The 22,558-nt window shown below is 40.7% G+C and overlaps 1 protein-coding gene across 1 annotated transcript in view; it reads left to right on the top strand.

The window, feature by feature from the left end:
- syngap1b (synaptic Ras GTPase activating protein 1b) overlaps positions 1-22,558 on the top strand; it is a gene marked incomplete at its 5' end in the record, with an annotated part of 129,281 nt that overhangs the window by 18,063 nt on the left and 88,660 nt on the right. Inside the window, 1 exon segment of the mRNA XM_054621394.1 lies at positions 16,466-16,836. Coding sequence (XP_054477369.1) covers positions 16,466-16,836 — 371 coding nt within the window.

The following is a 22,558-nucleotide window of genomic DNA, read 5'->3' as shown; positions in this document are numbered from 1 at the left end:
AATGTCTTTTATGTCAAGGTTTTGTGAAACTAATGCAAAAAAAAATCATTAATCATACTTCTAGGGTAAGGCAAAATTGAATTAATGCCAATCGGCCCTTAACTTCAATGGCAAAATTGATTGGCAAAAAGTGTGTACAGGCCTTTTCAGAAGAGAACATTCACCATCACAAATCCAGTTCCCTGCATAACCACAACTCCATGTCTGCACTGTTTAGTTTAGTTTTTTGTATTTTTTTTTACAGTGGTGAGATGGTCATATCTTATAATCATTTAGGTGTTTATCACTGCCCTCTTTTTATTTTACCAACTAGAGTTATTTGGGTTTTTTAAGCTAATTCAGGGCAGCCACAAAAAACACTGTTTGTGTGCTCGCCGTTTGTGCACCGTCATGGAAATTGATATGGAATTCAGGTTGTAAACTGTGCTTCCAGGCTGGCGCACCTGTAAATAAACTATAAATATAACACTTGTTTATTGTGGAAGACTGGGATTGTAAGGAGGCACTGTGTGGGTCCTCCGTGATATTCACAAAATGATATTCTTGTCAGGCTCTAAGGCAGTATTTCTACTTGGGGTTACTAAAACGCTATTGAACCCAGACTAATGAAATTCCGTTTTTGCCTCTTCCTTAAGGCATAATGACCCAACTAATCTTCTCAGTTGTGCTCCAAAACTTGCTGACATTAAAAAAAACCTGCTATGCAGAGTTAAAAATAATTAAGAGTCAAGAGTCAACATAACTGGTCAATTAAATGAATAAATAAAACATAAAACGACACTTAATGAATACATTACATGTTTCTTGTGTAGCTATAGTAGGCAAGGATCCTTCATCATGGTGGATGATGTCAGTATCTGCTGGACGTTGGATGGGATTATTTGTTGTTTGTTGTTATGTGTAAATTGATCGTGATGACTTTCCATCGTCGGGGAAAAATAGTGATTATCCTCATGAGTGAGTTGAAAAAGCTGCCTAGCTTGTTGTCATTGTAGATACTTGAAAAATAGAGCCTGATTTAAAAAAACAATCACAGTTTTTTACATATAAGAAAGACTCACACAATGTAATGCTAGTTTTAATTAATTAATTAATTTATCCTTTATGGAGGGGGCCTTATGATTTATGATTACCTTTATTAAAGATTGTTTGTTTTACACAAAAAAGGATGTTCTCTAAAAATGATGTGTCCAATCCGTGATGCAATCAAAAATATTTGTTTCTTAACAAAATGTAAAGGGACGTGATCCCAGTACGTTGAAGTGCCATTTTTTTAGCTGAGTTTTAAGCATTTTTCGATGATTATTATCAGGATTAATATTGTGAATTGCAATTATTTTGGCCAAGATAATCATTAGAATTCTTCATATCATCTCGTGAATGATGAGTAATGGTGGTGCTGGTATTATTACTGCCACTTTCTCCCTTTACTACTTTATCTAACTTCTACAACAGTTTCTTAAAACAAGGAAGTGTTGTTACTTATTAGTTTCTCCGTCTGTCTGCCGGCTGTTTGTCTGCTGGGGCAACATGAGTTAAGGTGTTATGAGTGAGAACTTTCAGCGACAACCCTTTGGGTAATAAGACAATGACACAGTTCCTAGTCTATCTCTGGATTGAGGACAGATGACTATAATTGTTCTTTATCTCTTAGGGACAGCTTGGCTCGACCCGCTTTCAATCAGCTTGGTGACCCCGAAGAGAAACAAAAACACACGGGGGGTCAGGGCGCGGGGAGCATGACTTGCAAGATCCGCTACGCTAACACAGTTGTGGATCAACTCAATGTCTTGCTTAAGAAAACGTGTATTAGGAAAGAAGATATAGTATAATACATGCGTGACAAAGATTCAACATCCAAAACATACAGCATATTGTGTACTGAAAGGGGTACAACAGGTGTGAGGCAGTTACACTACATGCATACAGTACCAGTCAAAAGTTTGGACACACTTTCTCATTCAATGGTTTTTCTTTATTTTTATTTTTTTCTACATTGTAGATTAATATTGAAGACATCCAAACTATGAAGGAACACATATGGAATTATGTGGTAAACAAACAAATGCTCAACAAACCAGAATATGTTTTAGATTTTAGATTCTTCAAAGTAGTTGAATGAGTAGGTGTGTGTCCAAACTTTTGACTGGTACTGTATATTGTGAGGGCAATTTAGCAAACTACAAAAATGTAATTATCTCAGACACATCAGTTTTGAGTGTATCCATCACTATCAGGTTAAGTAAACAACGAGCTACCTTGCCTCTGTAGATTAACCATAAATAGATTACCTTGGCCAGCATGGCTCTTTGTGAATATGGAATTTCAGCTACAGTACAGGCCAACTAGAGCACCAAAATGTAAAATGATTGGGGTCTATTTTTTGTGAATCAGTGACACAGAGTATGGTGATTGGATCAACATGCAGGCCTCACATCACAGGGCGACGGTTGGCTATTTTACAGTGCCGTCTCTGTGCTGCACTCAGTAAAACAGTGGGATTAGACTGCATACGTTATCAGCCGCTGCGATAGGAGCTCAGTGCACTAAAGCCCTCTGACACTTTGGTGATAGGAGGTTTAGAATATCTGGCACCATAGATTCAATTATCATGGGAGGAGATAACATATTGTCTCACAGTGCCATGTTGTCCGAGGCGACACCCAGTGCAAGCAATGGCTCAATATTAGGTGAAGCCAAACAGAACCAGTGGCAGTTTGACTAGAAGACGGGAGCTTCTATAAACCTCCTCCATGACATAAAGAGTTCTGCTTCCTCAATCTCCTCTCAGATGCAGATTGCAGATGCCAGCAACAATGAAAGTTATTTTGCCTTGCTTGAGGGACCTCAATCAATATGTAACCCTTCTTTGTGGCAAACAACTGATGCACACAAAGAGTTTGTTACAGAGTTGGTAACCCTGGATTCTATGATATTCAACAGTTATATTAGAACTATAATGGCATATCGAGGCCGTAAAATGGCCACTACAGCTTTGAAAGCGTCCTTGTTTCAGGACAACACACAGCAAAGGTTAATTATAACGCTATCATGATGTGTTCAAATGTAATCTTGTAGAATGTAGTTTTTGACAAGAAACTTACATTTGTTTTGAAGATGTTTTTAGAGCAATATAAAATAAATTAGATATAAAGATGTTATAGTGTGATTTTTATGACCTGTTTGACCTCCTTACACTACTTTTAAGCAGCTTATAATATAACAAAATAATAAATTCAATATGATTTAAACATCTAATGCCAAGATTTCTTTAAATAAAAATACAATAATTGATTATATTATCATTTGAATTTGTTTGTTTGATGCAAATAACCACTATAGATGGCCAGAACAAATTAAAAAAATGAATATTAGTAGAATATTTGCACAGACTTGGGGACAACTGGATCTATTTTTCAGGACAGTGGTCATAAAAAAAGTTATATGGAGCCTGACTGTAAATTATAGTTCTTAGAAAGAAAATCTGAATCAGCAAAAATTTGAATAAGCCAAGAGAATTGCAATCAGTGCTCATCTGATTGGTGTGGCCTCCGTTGAAACGCTGCCTCTTAGAAATGTTAATATTACTTTTTGCTATGATATTTTGCCAAATGTTAATAAGTGCTGTTATAATAGTTTCGTCTTTTGCAGCAGCAGTGTTGCTGCTACAACTGGTTTAGAGACAGTAGCGCCATTTTTGTAGTTATGTGGTACTACTTGACACACACACACACACACACACACACACACACACACACACACACACACACACACACACTCAGAGCTCCCCTTCTCCCCATCCATCTTTATTTCCTCCTCTCAGCACATTAAATATCACCTTCACAGTCAGGTGGAGACTTAGACAGGGCTGCACCTCTGAACGAAGCAGAAGCAGCAGCAGAGAGACGTGTTTCATTATTCACACCCCGAGTGGAGAGGGCCTCACAGAGGAACCTGGAGAGTTTCCTGTGTAGCCTGTCGGACTGTTTAAGAGCAAAATGCAGGAGAGGTCAGAGAGAGATATAAAGAGTAGGTGGACTGGGGAGTTATGGGAGAGGAAACATGAGAGTGAGTGAGAGAAAGAGCAAAAAATCACCGGGTGTGTGAGGGAGTGTGTATTTCCATCAAACCAGCTTTTGTGAATTATTACACACCAAATAAAGCTTATTTTCATTTCTAAATTCAATTTCTAAATCTTACAATTTCATATGAAAGTAAAGATAAAAAGGGATGTGAATGATGAGTTGATTACGACATTGACTTGGCATGAACATCCTACATTGTGAGGATCAGTGTAGGCGAACAACAGCACAAAAAGCAGCACATGACCCTCTGAAGTCTTACATACCTGTTCACTGTGACCTTACAGAAATATCTGATGCTTCTCCTCATGAATGGGATGCTTATTTAGTTTTTATGACCATTAACTCCTACAGTATCGTATTGTATGTTGTGTACTTTATATTCCTGGATATGGCCGAGACGGATTGATACTTAAAAGGAGTATTTTTCATTTCATATCTGTGGCATTTTAAAAGTTTGCAAGGGAAAAGATTTAAATTTACATTTTGATAGAGACATTGGTGACTCGAGTGTGAGAGAGCTACAGTTATGGTTAAAAAGACGTTAGGTAAGTAAAAGGAGAGATGCGAACAGAGAACGAGGGAGGGAGTGCGAACGAAAGAGAGAGAGAGAGAGGCAAAGAGAGAGTTGTGGGAGTAAGTGTAAGCGAGTGGGAGACTGAGAGCGAGCCAGAGAGCAGCTGAGAGGGAGCAGGCTTCTGTGCACATGTAACAGGAAAAACCCAACTTTGCTATTGGCCAGAGCCTGAATGGTCTCAAGCTGCTGCTGTCATTCATCTGTATTTACTTGCAAGTTGAGTCCGGCCCATTCAGAATCTCGGGGGGGAAATCCTCACAGTGAAATGTTGAAGAGAGATACTTTCTTTTACTTGATGTTCAGTTTCTAAGACACTTGAATTGATTTTAAGAATGATATCAAACATTTTAAACATGCCCTATTATGCTATTTTCCGGGTGCATATTTTTATCTCAAGTTACAGTTACAACATGTTTACATGCGTTAATGCTCATAATCTGCCTTGTTTTTCTCATCCTGGCTGTCCTGCAGCACCTCTTCTCACCCTCTCTCTGAAACGCTCCGTTGTAGCGCTCTGCCCTGATTGGTCAGCTAGCCCGCTCTGTTGTGATTGGTCAACGTTTCACATTTCAAAAAACTCTTCCTCCAGAGCTTCAGCTCCGTCTCTCTCTTTTGTTGTTTGAGGGCCAAACTAGCCGGAAGGAGTTTTACGTCACTTCTGTAACATTGTGACCTCATAAAGTTACGGACGTGAAGGAGAGAATTCAATGGAGCCGTTTCAGGAGCTCAGGAGCTTCTGAGGGGGAGGGTAACTCCTTTTAGCGTAGACTTCAGGTTTTACACTCTACGGACCTTTTACATGTAAAAAAAAAAATATATAACACACTAAAGAAGAGGGAAAAAGTGGAAAAGCATAATGGGGCCACTTTAAGGCTGTTTTGCGCCACTACAGGCCGCAGTTGCCATTCCACACAAGTGATGAACACCAAAGTGCTTAACACTAAAGTTGAACAGATGGAGTCATTTGTATTGTTCATCCTGCAGTTATTATTAGTAATCAGTTAATCCCAACATGTGTGCCTATGTGTTTTAATTCGGCGGATGGGGAGATCAAGACGTGTGTGTTTCGGAAAAGAACGGAAAGGCCTCGTATAAGAAAAGGAGAAATGAGACTTAAAGTCAGGTAGATACATTTGAATTCAGATTCGGAGAGGCAGAGAAAAACATCACAGAGATCTAGAAATAGAAATAGAAGAGTGTGAGAGAAGATGGAGGAGTGAGAGGGAACGGGAGAGAGGTGAATGGTAGAAAATGTGATTCTAGGACAGATTTTCTTTTTTTTTTTTAAATCCCAGATAGAGGAATATTGAGGATGAAAGGATGGAAGAGTGACAGTGTAAAAATACAAAAAAAGAAGGGAGGGTTGGGGTGCAGAGATAAAGATAAAAGGTTTACAGAGGGGGGAATAAAAAAAGAGAGAGGGCCACATCCAGGAAGAGGAAGCCAGAGAGGGAGCCAGAGAGCAGAGGGGTGCAGGGCTGAGAAACAGATGGGCAGAAGGAGGAGGGGAGCTATGGAGGGGTAAAAGGGAGAGGGGGGGTGCTTTAGAGGAGAGGCTGCCAGAAGTTAGTGTAGAAAGTTGGATTTCATTGGGATTCATGGTGGGATGATGGCCGCAACGAACCCCCCTCTTCCTCTTTAGACATATTGCATTTGGTTTGTTTTTCTAGCTTGATGCTACAGTATCTGTTCACCCTGAGTTTTACTATATTACTATATATTGTAAATTTCCCCGCTGCAGGACTAATAAAGGATTATCTTATCTTATATTTAAGGATCGGTTATAGGTCTATTTTAACAGAACACTTGCATGACATATGTAGGTTGGATCCTTCCTCCTCTCCATATACTGGCTGCGAAGCGATCCCTTATTCTGAGTTAGCCAAAATGAAGTTGGTATCTGCCAAAAATAGTGTCCTTTATAGTTGCCAGATTCCCTCTATGTGTTTAGCATTGCACTCCTATAACATTCCCTAAATCACGGTAGAGAGATTAAATATCATCTCACAGTCATCCTTGTCAAAACCTGGTGCCTACATTACCCACAATACAACCCGACAGGCTGGCAGTCCGGCAGATTTGGCTGTGCTTTGCTAGTTTGCGGCTAATGTCGCCTCTAATCTCAAGCATAGACGAATCAGCGGGCTAAAGAGGTCGGGTCAGCTCACTTCTTTCTCACTCCACAACCCCCAGATTTCTTTCATTTATTGTCACAGCCACAAGAGGCGTTGTACAACTTTTTTCCCCAATACCTGTAAACAGACTTTGATGTGTAAAATCAGTGGAGCGCCCCTTTAAGGCATCAATATGAAAGCTTCCTCCCAACACACCTTGCTGACGTCAGAGTTGGTAGGACTGTGACGGCACTTTGCGTTGAGAAAGTATGCTGGAACTTTTTGTGTGAATTCCTCTGAGGCCAGACTCTCCTGTAGCGTTCGCTGTAGTACCCTGTTGCATGATAAACCATGTCTCATCCCTCTATGTAACAGCAGGTTGTTGCCTTTAGATGTGCTTCCATGACACATCGTACGAACTAGATCATTCCATCGTACTCCGGCCTTCGCAGTGTAGTTCGCTTTAGAAATCCATCACTTGATTGTGTATTTGGTACCTTTTTGATGTGTTTGACGATGTTGCAGAGCTTGGATTACTGCGTGCGTCCTCAGTGCCAACTCACGCTCACGGTGTGTGTGTGTGTGTCGGTATATATAGTCAGAGATGGAAAGAGAAAAAGGGAGAGGGGGAGGGATGGAGAGAGAAACGGAGAGAGTAAGAGAGTGAGAGGGAGGTACAAGTCAGTATTTCATGGATGGCTGTGTTGCTATGGGAACAAGATGTGGGCTCCCTATTCCCAAAAAAGTGTCCTCCTTCCTTCCTCCCTTCCTTCCCTCTTTCCCTCTCTCATCACTTCGTTTCTCTCTTCTTCTTCTTCACGGCGTCCGCAGCATCGACACCTCTCTCCTCCTCTTCCCTTTCCCCTCGATCACATCCCACCACATGCCTCTCTCTCTCTCTCTCTCTCTCAATCTCTCACCCTCTCCTCTGTCATCCATCCTTTCCCCGCCCACTCATTCACCTCTCTCTCTCTCTCTCTCTCTCTCTGCCCATCCCCTCCTCTCCTCTGCCTCACTCTTCCCCGTTTTTCCCTCTCCGTCCTCCCCTCTCCGTCTCTCTGTTTGCATCCCCTTCTTTCCCCCCCTGTCTCTCTGATCCCTCTGTCTCTTTAACAGTCACTTATATTCTATTCTTTTCTCGGTTGTCATGGCAATAGGCTGGGGGCGTGAGGGAGCGAGCGCGAGCAAGCGAGCGGGAGTGGGTGTTTCGGAAGTGACATCTCTTGGGCAGTAACCTTGTTTCCTGTGTGGTGGAGTTGGGGGCGGATTCAAGGCGCTAGCAGCGCAGCAACAGTGACGCCGTGTGGACGCTTTGGGTGAGCAATGGGGAACCCGGGACGCGCCGCGTGAGGGCTGGGTGAATGATCTGATAGGTGAGGATACTCTCTCTCCCCCTCTCTCTCTGCCACACATACACACATGTACACACACCCATCCACTCCTCCTCTCATCGAGCATCTCTCCCTCATGGCTGAAGTGGACTCATTGTAGTAGGGGAAATAAAAATTGTAGTAGGGGATCAAAGCTTTTGCTTGGAGTCATACAGTAGTTTCACTGTATGGGCAGTGGGACAGTAGTTTTACATATGTATTGCTCTCGGTCTTCACACAGACAACACAGCACCACACTTACATGTGTGCGCACACATTTACAGACAGACACATACATTACTTTGCATTGTAGTAGCAGCTGGTGAGTGTATACTTAGGTTTGTACACTTTAAGCATTATGGGTAGTGATTAGGAGGTGATTTTGTACTTCCGAAGCCTTTCAGCTTTTCAATTAGCTTTTCAAGGAGTATAGTATTGAGGGGAGGTACGCACATGTCTGAGTGAAGGTAGATGTAGTACTGAAAAGGTGCTCATGGAAGGCGGGTATAAGTGCTTAGGACGAGGGGTGCATTCACAGGGATACATTGCGACTCTGATGTACCATATATTTAAGAAGTAGTAGTAGTTTAAGAAGCTGAATTAATTAATTGTTTCGACCACTTGGGGACAGAAGAACACTGCAACAGGCTTAAAAACAAAAAACATATTTTTTTTACCTTATTGTGTTGCTAATGTGTTAGCAAACAGTTAGCATTTTTTGGGAATTGTGTCTCTGGCTACCCGATCAAATTAAGTCCAATATCAACTCGTCTTTTAGCTTTGTTTTGGTCTCCACCAATTCCTGAGTAGAATATCAGACTTTTAGCTGCAAAATGTTCAATAATGTTCAGAAGCTAGTTACTAACTTTGTCTGCCATTTAGCTCTGAACTGGAAATGTACAGTTGTTTTTTTGCAGCTTTTTGTTTTGCAAGACAATGGTAGCTGCCACTGAAAATGGTGTTAATGTGAGCGTTATATAAGGTCTGTAAAACCAAAACAGTCAGGCTTAAAGTAGGGATGCACCCATCTAATGCTCTGGATCGACATTAGCTCCAATACTAACCCTTATTAAGAAGTTTTGCTCTATCCTCATTAAATACAGCTTCTTTGTCAATGACAATGTTGTTTCTTTTAACTCTTACCTTTATTCAGTCACGGTGAGTCATCGACATTTTAGTGCCATAGAAACCCCTGGCCTCATGTTACCTTACACAAAGAAATTACTTTTCTATCCTGAGGTATACAGATTTAAAGTTCGGTAAAAAGAGAGAGCACTGGTATCAGATTGGTAGCCGGTGTTGGCAGATGAGTTTAGGTATCAGAATCAGTATCAGGATAGGAAGAGTTGGGTGGGGGGGCATACCTGCAGAAGAGCTGGTAGAGCTACAAAGTCTGGTGATCATTCTTGTTTTGGACACAAGCTACTAGCTTGACATATGTGCGTGCTAATAATAGCCATGTCTGTTGTTTACCCTCATAGTGAACATTTTGGGGGAGTAGCTTTGGAAGGAGGCCTTACGCTGACTTGGCGACTTTCTCTGTAGATTTAGCGACTTTTTGAGCTAGTGCTGCTAGCTTCTTTCATTGGAAAAGAGTTAGCAACACTGGACTGGGTTTTTCTGTTGGATTATTTTTTAAAGCTAACATAGCTAGCTTCTCAAGATTACCAACCTTATAGAGTTAATGTAAAACTATTGACAGATGGCCAGATTAAAGAGTAGATTTAACTTGCATACAGTTCAGAGTTGATATATGCACACTTACGTCATGCAAGGACATTTTAGCTCACACAACACAGCATCAAAAATGTATCAGAGGCAAATTCCCATGTAATCCTATGTCTATATCATGTAAGCAGCATTCTCTTGCTTTTAGAAACAAACAGGCTTATGCAAACAATCTTCACAAATATTTAGGCAACAATTGTAGTAACAGGTTTTTAAGCTCCAAATGAACGTGTCAAAGTCCACATTATACTGAGTATAATCAAAAAAAACAACAACTAGCCTTTTTAAATGTGATCATTAAAATTACATTAAGTAATCACCTGTAACTGCAGCAACACAGATACAATTATCTCCTACTCAAGTCTGTCACCGCCTCCGACTCCACCGGTCCCCCCCCACCCCCCTGAGTGATGGTAGCCTGTAATTGGCACAAATAAAGTCACATTTTCACAATAGAGATACCTAATTAAAGCAGAGATCCAACAGATATGTCTGGTGTAAAGGGAAGTGTCATGATGCAAAAATCCTGTAATAGCACTGCTGTCGTTTTACAAAGCTGAACAGTTGGTCCTTGGTTGTATACCTCATACATCTTTGAGCTGTTTGAGGAGAAGTCGTGGTGAGATTGTGAGCGCTTTAAATTGCTCAGGCCGGGTATTGAGTTTTGGAAGCCAGAGGTCTCGCCACCCTGTGAGGTAATCATTGAGTAATTGGTATTGATCAACAGGCCTATCAACCTCCCACAGATATATTAAGGTAATGTTGTGCTATGGAGCAGAAAAAAATTATACTGATTACCTTTTTAATGAAGCAAAGCGTGATTTCTGAATGAAGATGATTAGTATTTATTGTGCTGCATGCTCATGCCAATCCACCGCCATGGTCAGAACTAATGTAAGTCTAATGAGCTGGAGTTTCTTGAAGTACAGGGCGTGACAAATGTGCTTGTTCAGCGGAAAAAAAGCCTCGCACTTCTGGGCCTCTGTGACCCCGCTGCTGACACTTGACATCCTTCGCTTGACTCAGCGCTGACAGCAACCTACTGTACTGCACATATGCACCACTATGACTCACAGCTTGTCAAAGTGCAGCACTGCATCTATTCTCTCTACCTTCCATATATTCACTCCTGGCAAAATCTGTATTCCGATGGTTTATTTTTCCCACTGATCCGTTCCGAGGCGATATGATATGTGGTACTGGTGCAGCCGAGGTCACGGTAACGGCATGTTCACCGTGTGGTGCTTTCCTTTGCCTGGAAAGTTAAGATGCTTTGGTCCGCCATGCTTGCAGGAGTACATTATCTGCCCCGGGCGACCCAAGGATATTGCAAGCTTTATTTTTAGCGCTGTTTTTGGAGCTCAGCGATGTGTATAAATCAACATTAGGCCTGTCGGGTTCCAGTAATGACAACGTTGACTAAGGCTGACCAGTCATCCGATTGGTGCATGGGACTTTTCTTTGTAAACTGCTAAGGACGGCAGAAAAAGGAAAAAAGAGCCCACGGAGAGTGAAGGCGAGAGAGGAACAAAGGCAGAGCGGGGGGGAATACAGAGAGAGTGAATGAAGGATAGAGTGAGGTAGAGGAAGATGAGAAAAAAGAGGCGTCTCAGCATTTCTGCTCGTGCCAAATTGTTACTGTACAGTATATGTGCACCCTGTACGTACATACGGACGGACGGACAGACAGAAGAATGAGTCCGCTCATTGAAATTCTGTCCACTGCGCTTCACAGGCCCTTAATAGGCAGCCTCGGGGGTGGAGAGGTAGGCCTACAGTAGAGTAGTGCAGATTGGGCTGCGGATGACTCACGCTGCCATCCTCCAGTGAATATATCTCAGCATCATGACTTTGCTCTGCACACTAACAAAGTTTGGATTCAAGGGCTTAGGTGCTTTTTTTGGGAGCATGTCGCAAAGTGCTTCATGTCTCTGAAGGGCTGTGATAACGACCAATGTTTGATAGAGCGCTTACTCAGCAGCTATCACGTCTCCTTTTCACAGTTTGAGTTTCAGTCGACACACCCATCCACTATGACGGACTATGTGTTAAAACAGTGGAATAAGTGATTGATCACCGTGCCCTCTTAATGATGAAATATATGGAGATGCTGGAACATTTTGTTTGATGCAGGCTACAACACTTTTACAATTTCCACTTTGCAACAAAAATATTTTGCCACGCAGCCTTTTGAAGATAACATTTCCCAACAACCCGCTGTGCAACGCAACAACTCAGAGCATATTAATAGAGTGTAAAGCCGTGTGCCTTTTTAAAATGCTTTTTCAGCTGTTTATCCGTGATCGTGACAAAAGTTGTGATGAGAAGCATACTTTCCATTCATAATATTCACAATATATACCACATTACTCCTCCATATGCATGTCCTGAATTGTCCTGGCTGACTTTCACCAGCTAGATGATAAAGCTATAGAGAACCATATAAGTTCTTGGTCTTTATTGTTTTTTTATTCTCAATTCAATTGCAGAGAGAGAGAGAGAGAGAGAGAGAGAGAGAGAGAGTATTAATCATCAAATAAAATAAATCAGCCAGTGTTGCCTTCCTAAGCATCACTTGGACTTTTCCAGGAAAGAAAGACACCCTCATGCGTGTACGAGAAAAAAAAAATTCTTGTCAATAATTGACATAGAAAGGTTCAAACTTGACACTTACATCAAATATTGTGGGTTTGTAAAGTGGTGAGAACTGATTGAGAGGACTTGGGATTAGAGCTGCAATGATAAGGTTATCAATTAGTAAATTAGCAACTACTTTGGTAATCAATTCATTGCTAACGTCCCTCTTTAGGCAAAACGCAACTGGATGGAACCAGGTTCTCAAATGTCAGAATTTACTGCTTTATGTTGTCTAACATTAAAGTAAATGGAATATTTTTGGGTCGCCCGCCGTTGGTCGAACAACACAAGACATTTGATGACATCACCTTGTTACCTTCTAATCAATAATAGAAATAATTTTCAGCTGCAGCCTCAGAAAGCCCTGGGACTGAATAAAAGAAAATAAATTAGATGAAAAATGACATGCCTCAGTCTTTTCCACTTGAATATCCCTTTGGATCTCTTTTTAAAAAGAGGCTGAAGGCTATTGTGACCCTTTAATGCTCCCCCATCACTGTGGCCCGAATCCATAGCCTCGGATTTCTGTCCACCCAAATGATTCATATACATACATACACACAAACAACAACAACAACAATAAAAGATGTATCTGTATATGTGCAACTTTTCGGGACCGCACAAAATTGTAGCTGAATGTTAAGATATTTTTATCTGATTGAAGGGTCCTTAAAGTGACAGTTAAGCCCAAAATCATAAATACATATTGTTCCTCCTGTTATTCCTGTAGTGTTATTTATCAATCTAGATTGCTTTTGGTGTCAGTTGTCGAGTGTTTGAGATATCGGCTGTAGGGACTTGCCTTCTCTCCAATATAATGGGACTATGGCACGCAGCTTGTGGTGCTCAAACAGCCCATAAAATACAGAAATCATCCCGTTTTCCCAAGATTGTCGTGTTTCATGGAGGAACTTTTTTTTCTTTCTGCTCCACTAAACCCTACATCCTATCACAGTGCAGAAGGAAGCGTGCATCTACTCACGGATGAGATGCTAACAGCTAACTCATACCGGTTATCCTCTCGTCCATGCATAGATGCTAGCTTCGTTCTGCGCTCTGATACATAGAACCTGGGTCATGTTCAGTTTTTCAAATATATTTTTGCCGCTTTGGGCACCACAACCTAACTGCCATAGTTCCATTATATTGGAGATAAGGCAGACATCTCTACGGGCGATATCTCCAAAACATGCTAACTCACACCAAAGAAAGTCTAGATTTATAAATAACACTACAGGTAAGAGAACAAATATGAATCAAATGTTTTGGGGTGAACCTCTTGCTTCCCCAGTGAGAGAAAAACCTGTGTGACCACATGTCCATTGGTCCATGAATGAAAGATAATCAACTCTCCATGCTTCCCTCCTTTCCCTTTCTTAATTCGTCCATATTAATTAGCTGTGCCTGGTGAGGAGCTCATCTATATTTCAGCAGCTTGATTCATAATTCAAACAGGAACTTGAAAGATCAACAGAGTCATTATTTTTCCACAATTAGACGTTTGCCTGTTGTGCCTTTCCACTCTGGCTCGGGGATGGAGAGGCTCTGTAGCCGTCAGCGGTCTGGAACAATCTGAGCAGTGATGAGCGGTAAAATAATCGGTTATGACACGCTGTTGTGTTGCATTGTGGGCCACAGGTTTCTTTCTGACGTTTTAAAGAGGAGAGAGTGCAGAGTCTCAGTCAGCCACCTTGATAAATGGAGGGTCAAATAAACATGAGTCTGTGAGTGTGTGTGGCTGTATGAAAATGTGTGTACAGCATGTGTGTGTTCAGGCCTTGTAGTTCACTCTGCAAATTTTGTAAGTGTGAATGTGGGCGTTTCATTGGTGCATGAGGTGTGAGCCACCGGGGGAACGTTACTTTGACTGATGCACACACTGCAGTGACTTCTTTCTTAACTTGTTTATCCCAAGATTCATTTAAAAAAATCACATTTTTCTTATTGTTTTACTTGTTAGGATCACTAGTTTTCAGTGCAAATGAGTTCAGGACTCTCCCGCTGGACCAGAGCATTTGATCCTTATGCTAGTGGAATGGTGATTTGCCTTATAGGGAGATAAAGTCATCTTTATTCATTTGAATATTAAGTTTTAAACAAATATGATTGATTCAGCCACGTTCCACCGAACAGTTTCTAAAAGAATGCAGAGTCTTTGAATTGGAGCATCGGACAGGATGAAGTGAGACGTTTGCTTTTGTATGCGTAGTTGAAAACTATAAAACGCTCAGTGGCGTGAGAGATGCTGCTGTTGTCGTTTGCTTAAAGGAAAAGAAGTAAAAATGTACGAATCTTAAACAGAGATAACAAATGAGTAGTCTTAATAGGAGGGAGATAAAAATAATGCAAGGTCAATATTAGAAACAACGGATGGATCATTTAGATTTTGATCAAATCACGGAGAAAGAAAATTGTAACCAAATAGTGTTACTGTGCCATGAATTAGATTGTATTACTGATAAAAGCTTGGATATATTTGCATAGGCGGGTATTATTCTGCACTTTATGTCTCTTTAAGTTAACAGAAGTTAAAGCAGTGCAATGAGGCCAGAAAACTCCGACAGCAGCAAAGAAAGAAAAGACAAAGTGCCTCATTTACCAAAGGTCCTTAGTCACACATTTCTTCACTTTAAACAAAGTGAAACAGCTACTCGGGGGACTATATACATATTAATGTCTCCAATACTGTGTGATCAATTCTTGAAATCATCCAAGGCACAGAGCCCTCAGATATATTCTTTAATTTTTTTCCATATCTTCTTGATTGATCCTCAGAATTAAGGATAACGTTAAAGATAATTGTGTTCCCCCACAGAGGAGATTATAGTTTAGTTTCTCCGTCTGTCTGTCAGCAGGAGATCTCAGGAACCTCGGGAAAAGATTTCTGTTAAATTTGGTGGACAGGACGGCTTCAGGCCGAGGGACAGGACAGGTGATTAGATTTTGGTGGTGAGCTGGCTCTAGGACTTGTTCGACGAGACAATTATCATTTTCTAGCTGTGACTATGAAACGAACAGAGATGGAGACTTGATTTAACATTCAAAGGGTTCGTTTGCCGGAGTGATGTGTTCATAGAAATGAATAATAGGAAGTTATAAAAAAGTGAATTAGTTTCAGGAGTTTTAGAGCATTTTTACTTTTTAGAAAAAAAAGTTTGGCATTTTGTTAACTAACTGCCTTGCATAGAGTTAGACGAAAAGATCAATACCACTCTCACATCTAGAAACAGTTAGCTTAGCTTAGCATGATGACTGGAAACAGGTGGAAACAGCTAGCTTGGCTCTGTCCCAAGGTTTAAGAAACGGCCCTCAATTAGCTCTATATTTTGTTTGTCATATGCAAACAAAAAACAAAATGGGAAAAAAAAAGGAGTTATGGTTTTATGCGGGGTTATGTGTTGGACAATTTTTGCTCTTCCCCCCCTGTTCCCAGGCTAAGCTAAGCTAAGCTAACTGTTTCCTGGATGTAGCTTTAGAAATGAGGGTGGCACCGATAATCTCATCTGGATATTGGAAGGAATGCGAGTAAGCATATTTCTCAAAATGTCGAACTTTTCCTTTGATGTAGATCCTTTTTCTGATCTTTTTTTGATTTATTTATTTAATGCTGCAGTTTAAGGCCTCATTTGTTTATCTTTTTGCCTTTGGAAAACAAAATGCATATTGTATATCCTGCTAAACAAGTGCTTTATGAGTAAGATGAATTTCCTTTATGTTATTTAACACCCTATGAATCAGGTGCTGCTTCTAGCATCGTCCTGCATCGTCTCATTATGACTAACGACCTCTCTCATCCGACCTATCAAACACAATGTGATGACATCTGGCACTGACGTTATGAGGACGATGTGTCACGGCCTCACCGCCCTCCTACCGGTGATCCTAACTGACCTTTCTCTTCCCTCCCTCTCTCTCCTCTCTCCTCTCCTCCCCCCTTCCTCCTTCTCTCCCGTCCAGATGCAAGGTGTGCCGTCCCCCCCTCCTATCATCATCACCATCATCGCACCCAACTCCACTCCTTCCACGCTCCCTCCCACGACCGTCCCACCTACGACCGTCCCACCTACGACCGTCCCTCCTGCGACCATCCCACCTACGACCGTCCCCCCTTCAGCCGTCCTTCCTTCGAGCGTCCTTCCTTCGAGCGTCCTTCCTTCGAGCGTCCTTCCGTCGACCGTCCTTCCTTCGACCGTCCCTCCTTCAAGCTTCCCTCGCACGAGCGCCCCATCTACGAGCGCCCCTCACAAGACCGTCCACCCCAGGACCGCTGGAACCCCCATCTCCGTGTGAACACCGGAAATCAGATCTACATGTTGGACCAGGAGGAGGTATTACACTCCACACACCAGGAATACACTGAATACGGTTTTGCACCAGCTGAAAAAAAAAGAAATGAATTAGTATTAGATACTAGAAAACTTTAGGGGAGATATTTATTATGTGGGATTTAAAAATAACCCTTTCACATTCAACACTGATGGAGTATGACCACGCTAATTTGATTTATTTTGACATCAAGCACATTTTATAAAAATAAGTTGTGAGTTCCTTAATTCTTCTGCAAAAATTTAAAATTAAACTAACTTTAATATAAAAATGTGTCAAAGCAAAAATTTTAAATAACTATTTTACTCTCCAGTGACAACCCCTAACTCATAATATACTGTAAACTTACACACAGCTATTAATATAATGAATTATGTAACATTACTATTACTATGTAACCAATTTTGATCTGGTTCCAAGTTTGAGTCTATAAAATGACTTAAACCCGCATTAATTGGTTTTTTTTCCCACTTGTGGGCAGTACAACAAGCTGTTAACATGACATTGACATATTATCACATCATAAAGTTGTTTTTTTTGCGTATCCAGTAGGTCCAACACTCACTCTCCTTTTAGCACTGTTTTGGATACCATCAACTAATAAGGGTAATAAATAATTGATCACATAGAAATATTGATTGGCGCAGCTTTAATGAATACTTTACTGTATCTCTTCTGTATGTTTTATTAGCAAAGAACAATTTACAAATATTTGACATCTTATCCAAACTACAGCTAGTTAAAAAAAAACGTCCTTTCCTGATCAATTCCATCAATATTTTACAAAATACTTCCTCATGTCTTTTGGGGTAAAACAGGTTGACAGTGATCTTAGCACGGCCTGTATGAAGATAGTTTCACACAGTCTTTGTTGTAGTTAAAAGGCCGTACTTTCCAGCTTATATCTGTTAAAAAGGAGGTCAGAGAGAGGATGTATCCAGAGTCTAAACCAGAGAATCCAGCTTCTCCGGATCACTGTCGCCTCAGGTTTGCTTTTAGGGGGTTCAGTTTCAAGGGCAGATGTTAATTCTTCTGGTTGGAAACTTTTGGCAATCCTCTGCATTGTGGAGTGTAACTGGATTATAACTGTGTGACCAGTAACCTCAAAGAAAAAAGGGATTTATCTGTCATATATGACTCTTTGAGTTCTCTTTTAGTTACAAACTGAAAGTTACTGTTTTTAGTGTTCACTTCCTCAACCTGTCTGATCTCCATACTTCTGTGTCAGTTTGTTCCTAAATTTTCTTAAGTGCTTGTAGAATGTATTAACTTAGTTTTACGTGCAGTTAAAGAAAGTCATCATTTTATAAGCTTAGTTCATGCAAGACATCAAGTTTTTTTCATTGGAGAAACAGCAAGAGTTGTGCCATTTGTGCCTCTTGTGGTTGCAGTGCAATCTGGAAAAGCAGAGGGGAAATATATATTGTGCAAGGCCTGAATATCCCAGAGTTACTGACACTTATCAATGACTTTACAGGCTTTCAAATTATTATATTAGTCGTAGGTTTCTGTCAGTACTATAGAATTATCTTGACACAATGGCAGGTGATGTAAATTGGTCGACACAGACTAAGTTATGATGAATGTCTGCCAGATTGGGTGTCATTTGAAGTTCAGTTTGAGGAGGGTCACATCCCTTGAAAGAAAAAAGATCAGGCTCACTGGATTTCTGGCATGTCAGAGATGTAAGCATTAAAGTTGCAGGTTCTTGCCATTGAAAAAGGCGGATTAAATAGGTTAATACAAATAACACACTTATAACAATAGCAAGGTAGTGTAAACTGATTAATGCAAAGTACGTCAGCTATTCTTTAAAGGAGAAGGCTGGTGATATTCTTGAGTTGTCCTGTTGTCAGCAAATCCCATAAAAACACAAAAACCAACAATGAATCTGGCCGAAGTGCCTGTTTTAATTTATTCCTCTGAGCCATTGACTTACAATGTTGTCCAAAAACTATTAAAAATACATTCATGAGCCAAACACCTGCAGTGGGTTACATAGTACTTCATAAACAGCATTGGGACTGTAATTTATTTTGAAACAATCCCACATACACCTCCCGGTTCAATAAAGACTCACAAGGGCCCCCCCATGTGTATTAATCCGCAGCTGAAAATAGTCCCAAACACATTTGCTAATCACTTCTTCTTGAGTAGTATTACCTAAAAAGTGCCCAGCTGTTTTAGGAAATAACAAATCCTTTTTTTTTTTAATAAAACAATTTACTTGTGAACCATATTTCTTAGATGAAAGTCTTCAGTAAGAACCAATAAGCTTGGTGCTGAGGTCCAAAGACAGGATATGAAGAAAAGATTTTCCTTCCTAGTGCCTGGCATGATTTTGAACAAACTTTATTGGCGTCTCCGACCAAAGTAAATGTGTTCTTTCTGGGTTTTCGAATACTGCATGGACATTAATTTGTCATTGCTTAAAAAAAACACATTATGGACAGCAGGTTCAAAGTTCTTCAGGGTCAACTTTTACATTCACAGTTATATACAAATAGGCTACTGCTTATGTGCTAACTTATTAGATATAACATTAAAGTGCCAGTTGAAGCTCGCCTGTCATGGAGCTGGATATATTCAGCATGCATGCATCAGGGGAATAGTTTAGCAGGAGTTGTATTTTTCAGCTCTTTTAACACATTCACACAGCACATCCACAGAGCTTCACAATGAATGTATGATATTCTGCTGTTAAACCAGCACAATATACTTCATGAAAAATGAGAAAGAGCTCCTTCTCACTTATTATTATTTTTATTCTGTGTTTCCCCAGTTGATTTTCAGATGACAGGAAATGGGCATAGCAGTATTTTAGTGTTGATTAACTGGACTATTCTCGCTCCGAAGTTTGTGATTTACCAAACACAGATAAGTGCATCACTTGTGAGTAAAATCATCATCTTGCTCTCCAGGCCAGGAGAGGGTACTGTTCCTCAACTTTTCTACCTCTGCTTTGCAACAAAAAAAAAAAATCTACAGACAGAATTACAAAGGAAAGACTGCTGATTAATAACTCCACTTAAAACACAACCATAAATGGAACAGGACATGTTAAATCCATAGACCTAAAAGTTAGCAGGTCTGTAATTAGACCATACGCTGATATATTGCAGGTTTTTAATTTGCTTTATTTAATTTAAAGTCATTAACCTGTGGCACTTTATAGAAGTACGATGGGGTGGCTGCATGTCTGGGCATTTTGAAATATAGTGTTTCATATTTATATTTTTTATCTTACTTTTAAAGTTATCTGCCTCACTATTTGATGTATTGCATGTACTCAGATTATTATACAGTACGTAAACCTTGTGATTTAAGCCCTCCACTGAGGCAAAATTCCTATGTTCAGCCATTTTTGGCGAGTCAATAAAGTAGTGCATCCTCATGTGGGCCGGTCAAAGCACACACGGGTGGCGACTTTACAGTTACGCGTGTGCACGGCTGCCAATAGCTTTCAACCTGTCATCACTCAGAGAGAGAGAGAGAGAGAGAGAGAGAGAGAGAGAGAGAGAGAGAGAGAGAGGGCTGTGATCCCGATAAGAGTCCTGTTCTCTCTCTCCGGAGGGACTGAATGCGGAGGCCCAGTTCAATTAATCAGAGCCCTATCCCTGTCTAATTGTGCCAATAAGGCAGCAGCTGTGAATGGATCGGAGGCAGGACTGACGTGCTGATAGCCGTCACCTCGGCGACGCCGGAGGGGCGTTAAATATTCACGCCTGTCACTCACCTCATGCAGAGCGGGTGCCTCTCTTTCTCTTTCTCTTTCTCACACACACACACACACACACACAATTTATTTCTATTTTGTTTGAGATGGCTTCAGTGGTTCGGCAAAAAAAGGCAATCATACTGTACGGAGATATAGAGAACGAGAAGAGGATCTTGTTCTTTTTTTCCCCCATCGGTGCTGCTTAACATTTTCATATCAGCCCTTTCACCTCTGTGATTTTCTGTTTGCTTATATGTTTGGCATCTGAGGTCAACATCAGCTGTCCAATCCCTTGCTCTCTCCCTCTTGTATCTCTGCCCTCCATCGATCCTTCACTACCTTCTCTCTCTCTCTCTCTCTCTCCCTCTCTATTGCCTCCCATCTCTCTCCTCTTTTTATCTAATCCATCTGTTCCATCTCCTCTCCCTTCCTCCCTCCTTCTGTCTCCATATTCATTGCTACCACACTTTCTCTCCCTCTATCTCACCCTCCTCTCTATCTCTACCACTTCTCTGCCCTCACCCTTTCCCCTCCTTCCTCTCTCTCTCTCTCTCTCTGGGGTGACTGGCAGGAGTTGTTGGCTCTCCCACAAGCCACCTGTCTCTGTGCTCCTCACAGCTCCATTCACCTTCACATTCATTTTTTTTATTTATTTTTTGCTTTTGTTTCATGAATGATGGCCATCAGGAAGACGCAGGATAGGCGTTCCTCCTGAAGAGCCGAGGTGTCGCTTCGGGGGAGCAAGACTCCTCTGTTGCGTCTGAAATGTGTCACTATGGAAAACTCCCTGTGTGTTAGGTTCATTGAACTGTTTCCTAGTGATGGAGTGAATGCCCTTCATGAGGCTAGAATGGGGATTACACCCTCACTGACAGGGCTCATTTTTATTATGAAGGACAATAGATGCTCTGACAAGACGTTTTTGTCTGAGTGGCACATTTTGACACTGCATCTAGGGCAAAATACCATTGAAAGTACAAAGAAAACAACTGTGAAATCAAAAAATGACGATTGAAAACACGCCGCCTGTAATTACAGTGCCCTCTCCTTCTAGTTTCTTTTTTCTTGTCATTCAGAACTCGGAAGTGGACGTGACTTCTATGCTGTCTCTATTGAGCTTCTGTACTGTATGTGATTGGCAGAATTTTCTTTCTAAAATGGAAATGTGTCACTTAGAAAACAAGCGAGCATGCAGCCCGAAGCAGCAGAAGATGTCGCTCAGTGTTACTTTGTGTCTGTGTGATCACATATAAGGATTAGAAGAATATGTGTTACAAATGGATGCAGTTAAATACCACAAAATGAGCATTTCTATGATGCAGTTGTAACTGATACTTCTTTATGCAGGGATCAGGAATTAGATTTCATGAATCCCTGCAGCTGTGTTTTTCACTTTTTGTCCACTCTGTTAATGTGTCAATGCACATTTACGTTTAATATTTAATACTCTTTGGCCATATGTGTTTAGCAGTATGCATTGTGGCTGAAGCAGAAAGAAGGAAGATACGTTTTAAGTGGAATTGAAACACATTGCTTTCCTTTTCTTCAGCTCCTCTCTTGTGGACATCTCCTGCTTTGGGTTTCATGTGATAGTAAACTGAGAAGCTTTGGTCTGTTAGTCAAAAGAAGTAATTTGAAGATCTCAACTTGTAATATGTATAATTCACTATTTTATGACATTTTGTAGACAATCACTTTATAAATGAGAAATGACTTTGCATATTAGGTGATTACGGAAATAATTGTTAGCTACAGCCATAGTGTTGTATGTGTGAGCAGCAATAAGATAAGATAATCCTTTATTAGTCCCACAGCGGGGAAATTTACAAATGCACTGATTCATAAGAATTTTAAACTAATTGATTTGTAATGGAGATCGATAATTGATAATAATTTGACTTTGGACATCTTATGTGATAATAATATGATCATATTTCAATAATTTTGACGTCTAACACATTTAAAGACGTGAAGCAGGCTAGTCATGGACCACCTCATTAACTGCA

This window comes from Anoplopoma fimbria, chromosome 20 (assembly GCF_027596085.1).
Source record: "Anoplopoma fimbria isolate UVic2021 breed Golden Eagle Sablefish chromosome 20, Afim_UVic_2022, whole genome shotgun sequence".
Taxonomy (NCBI): Eukaryota; Metazoa; Chordata; class Actinopteri; order Perciformes; family Anoplopomatidae; genus Anoplopoma; species Anoplopoma fimbria.
This window is presented reverse-complemented; position numbering and strand designations above follow the sequence as displayed.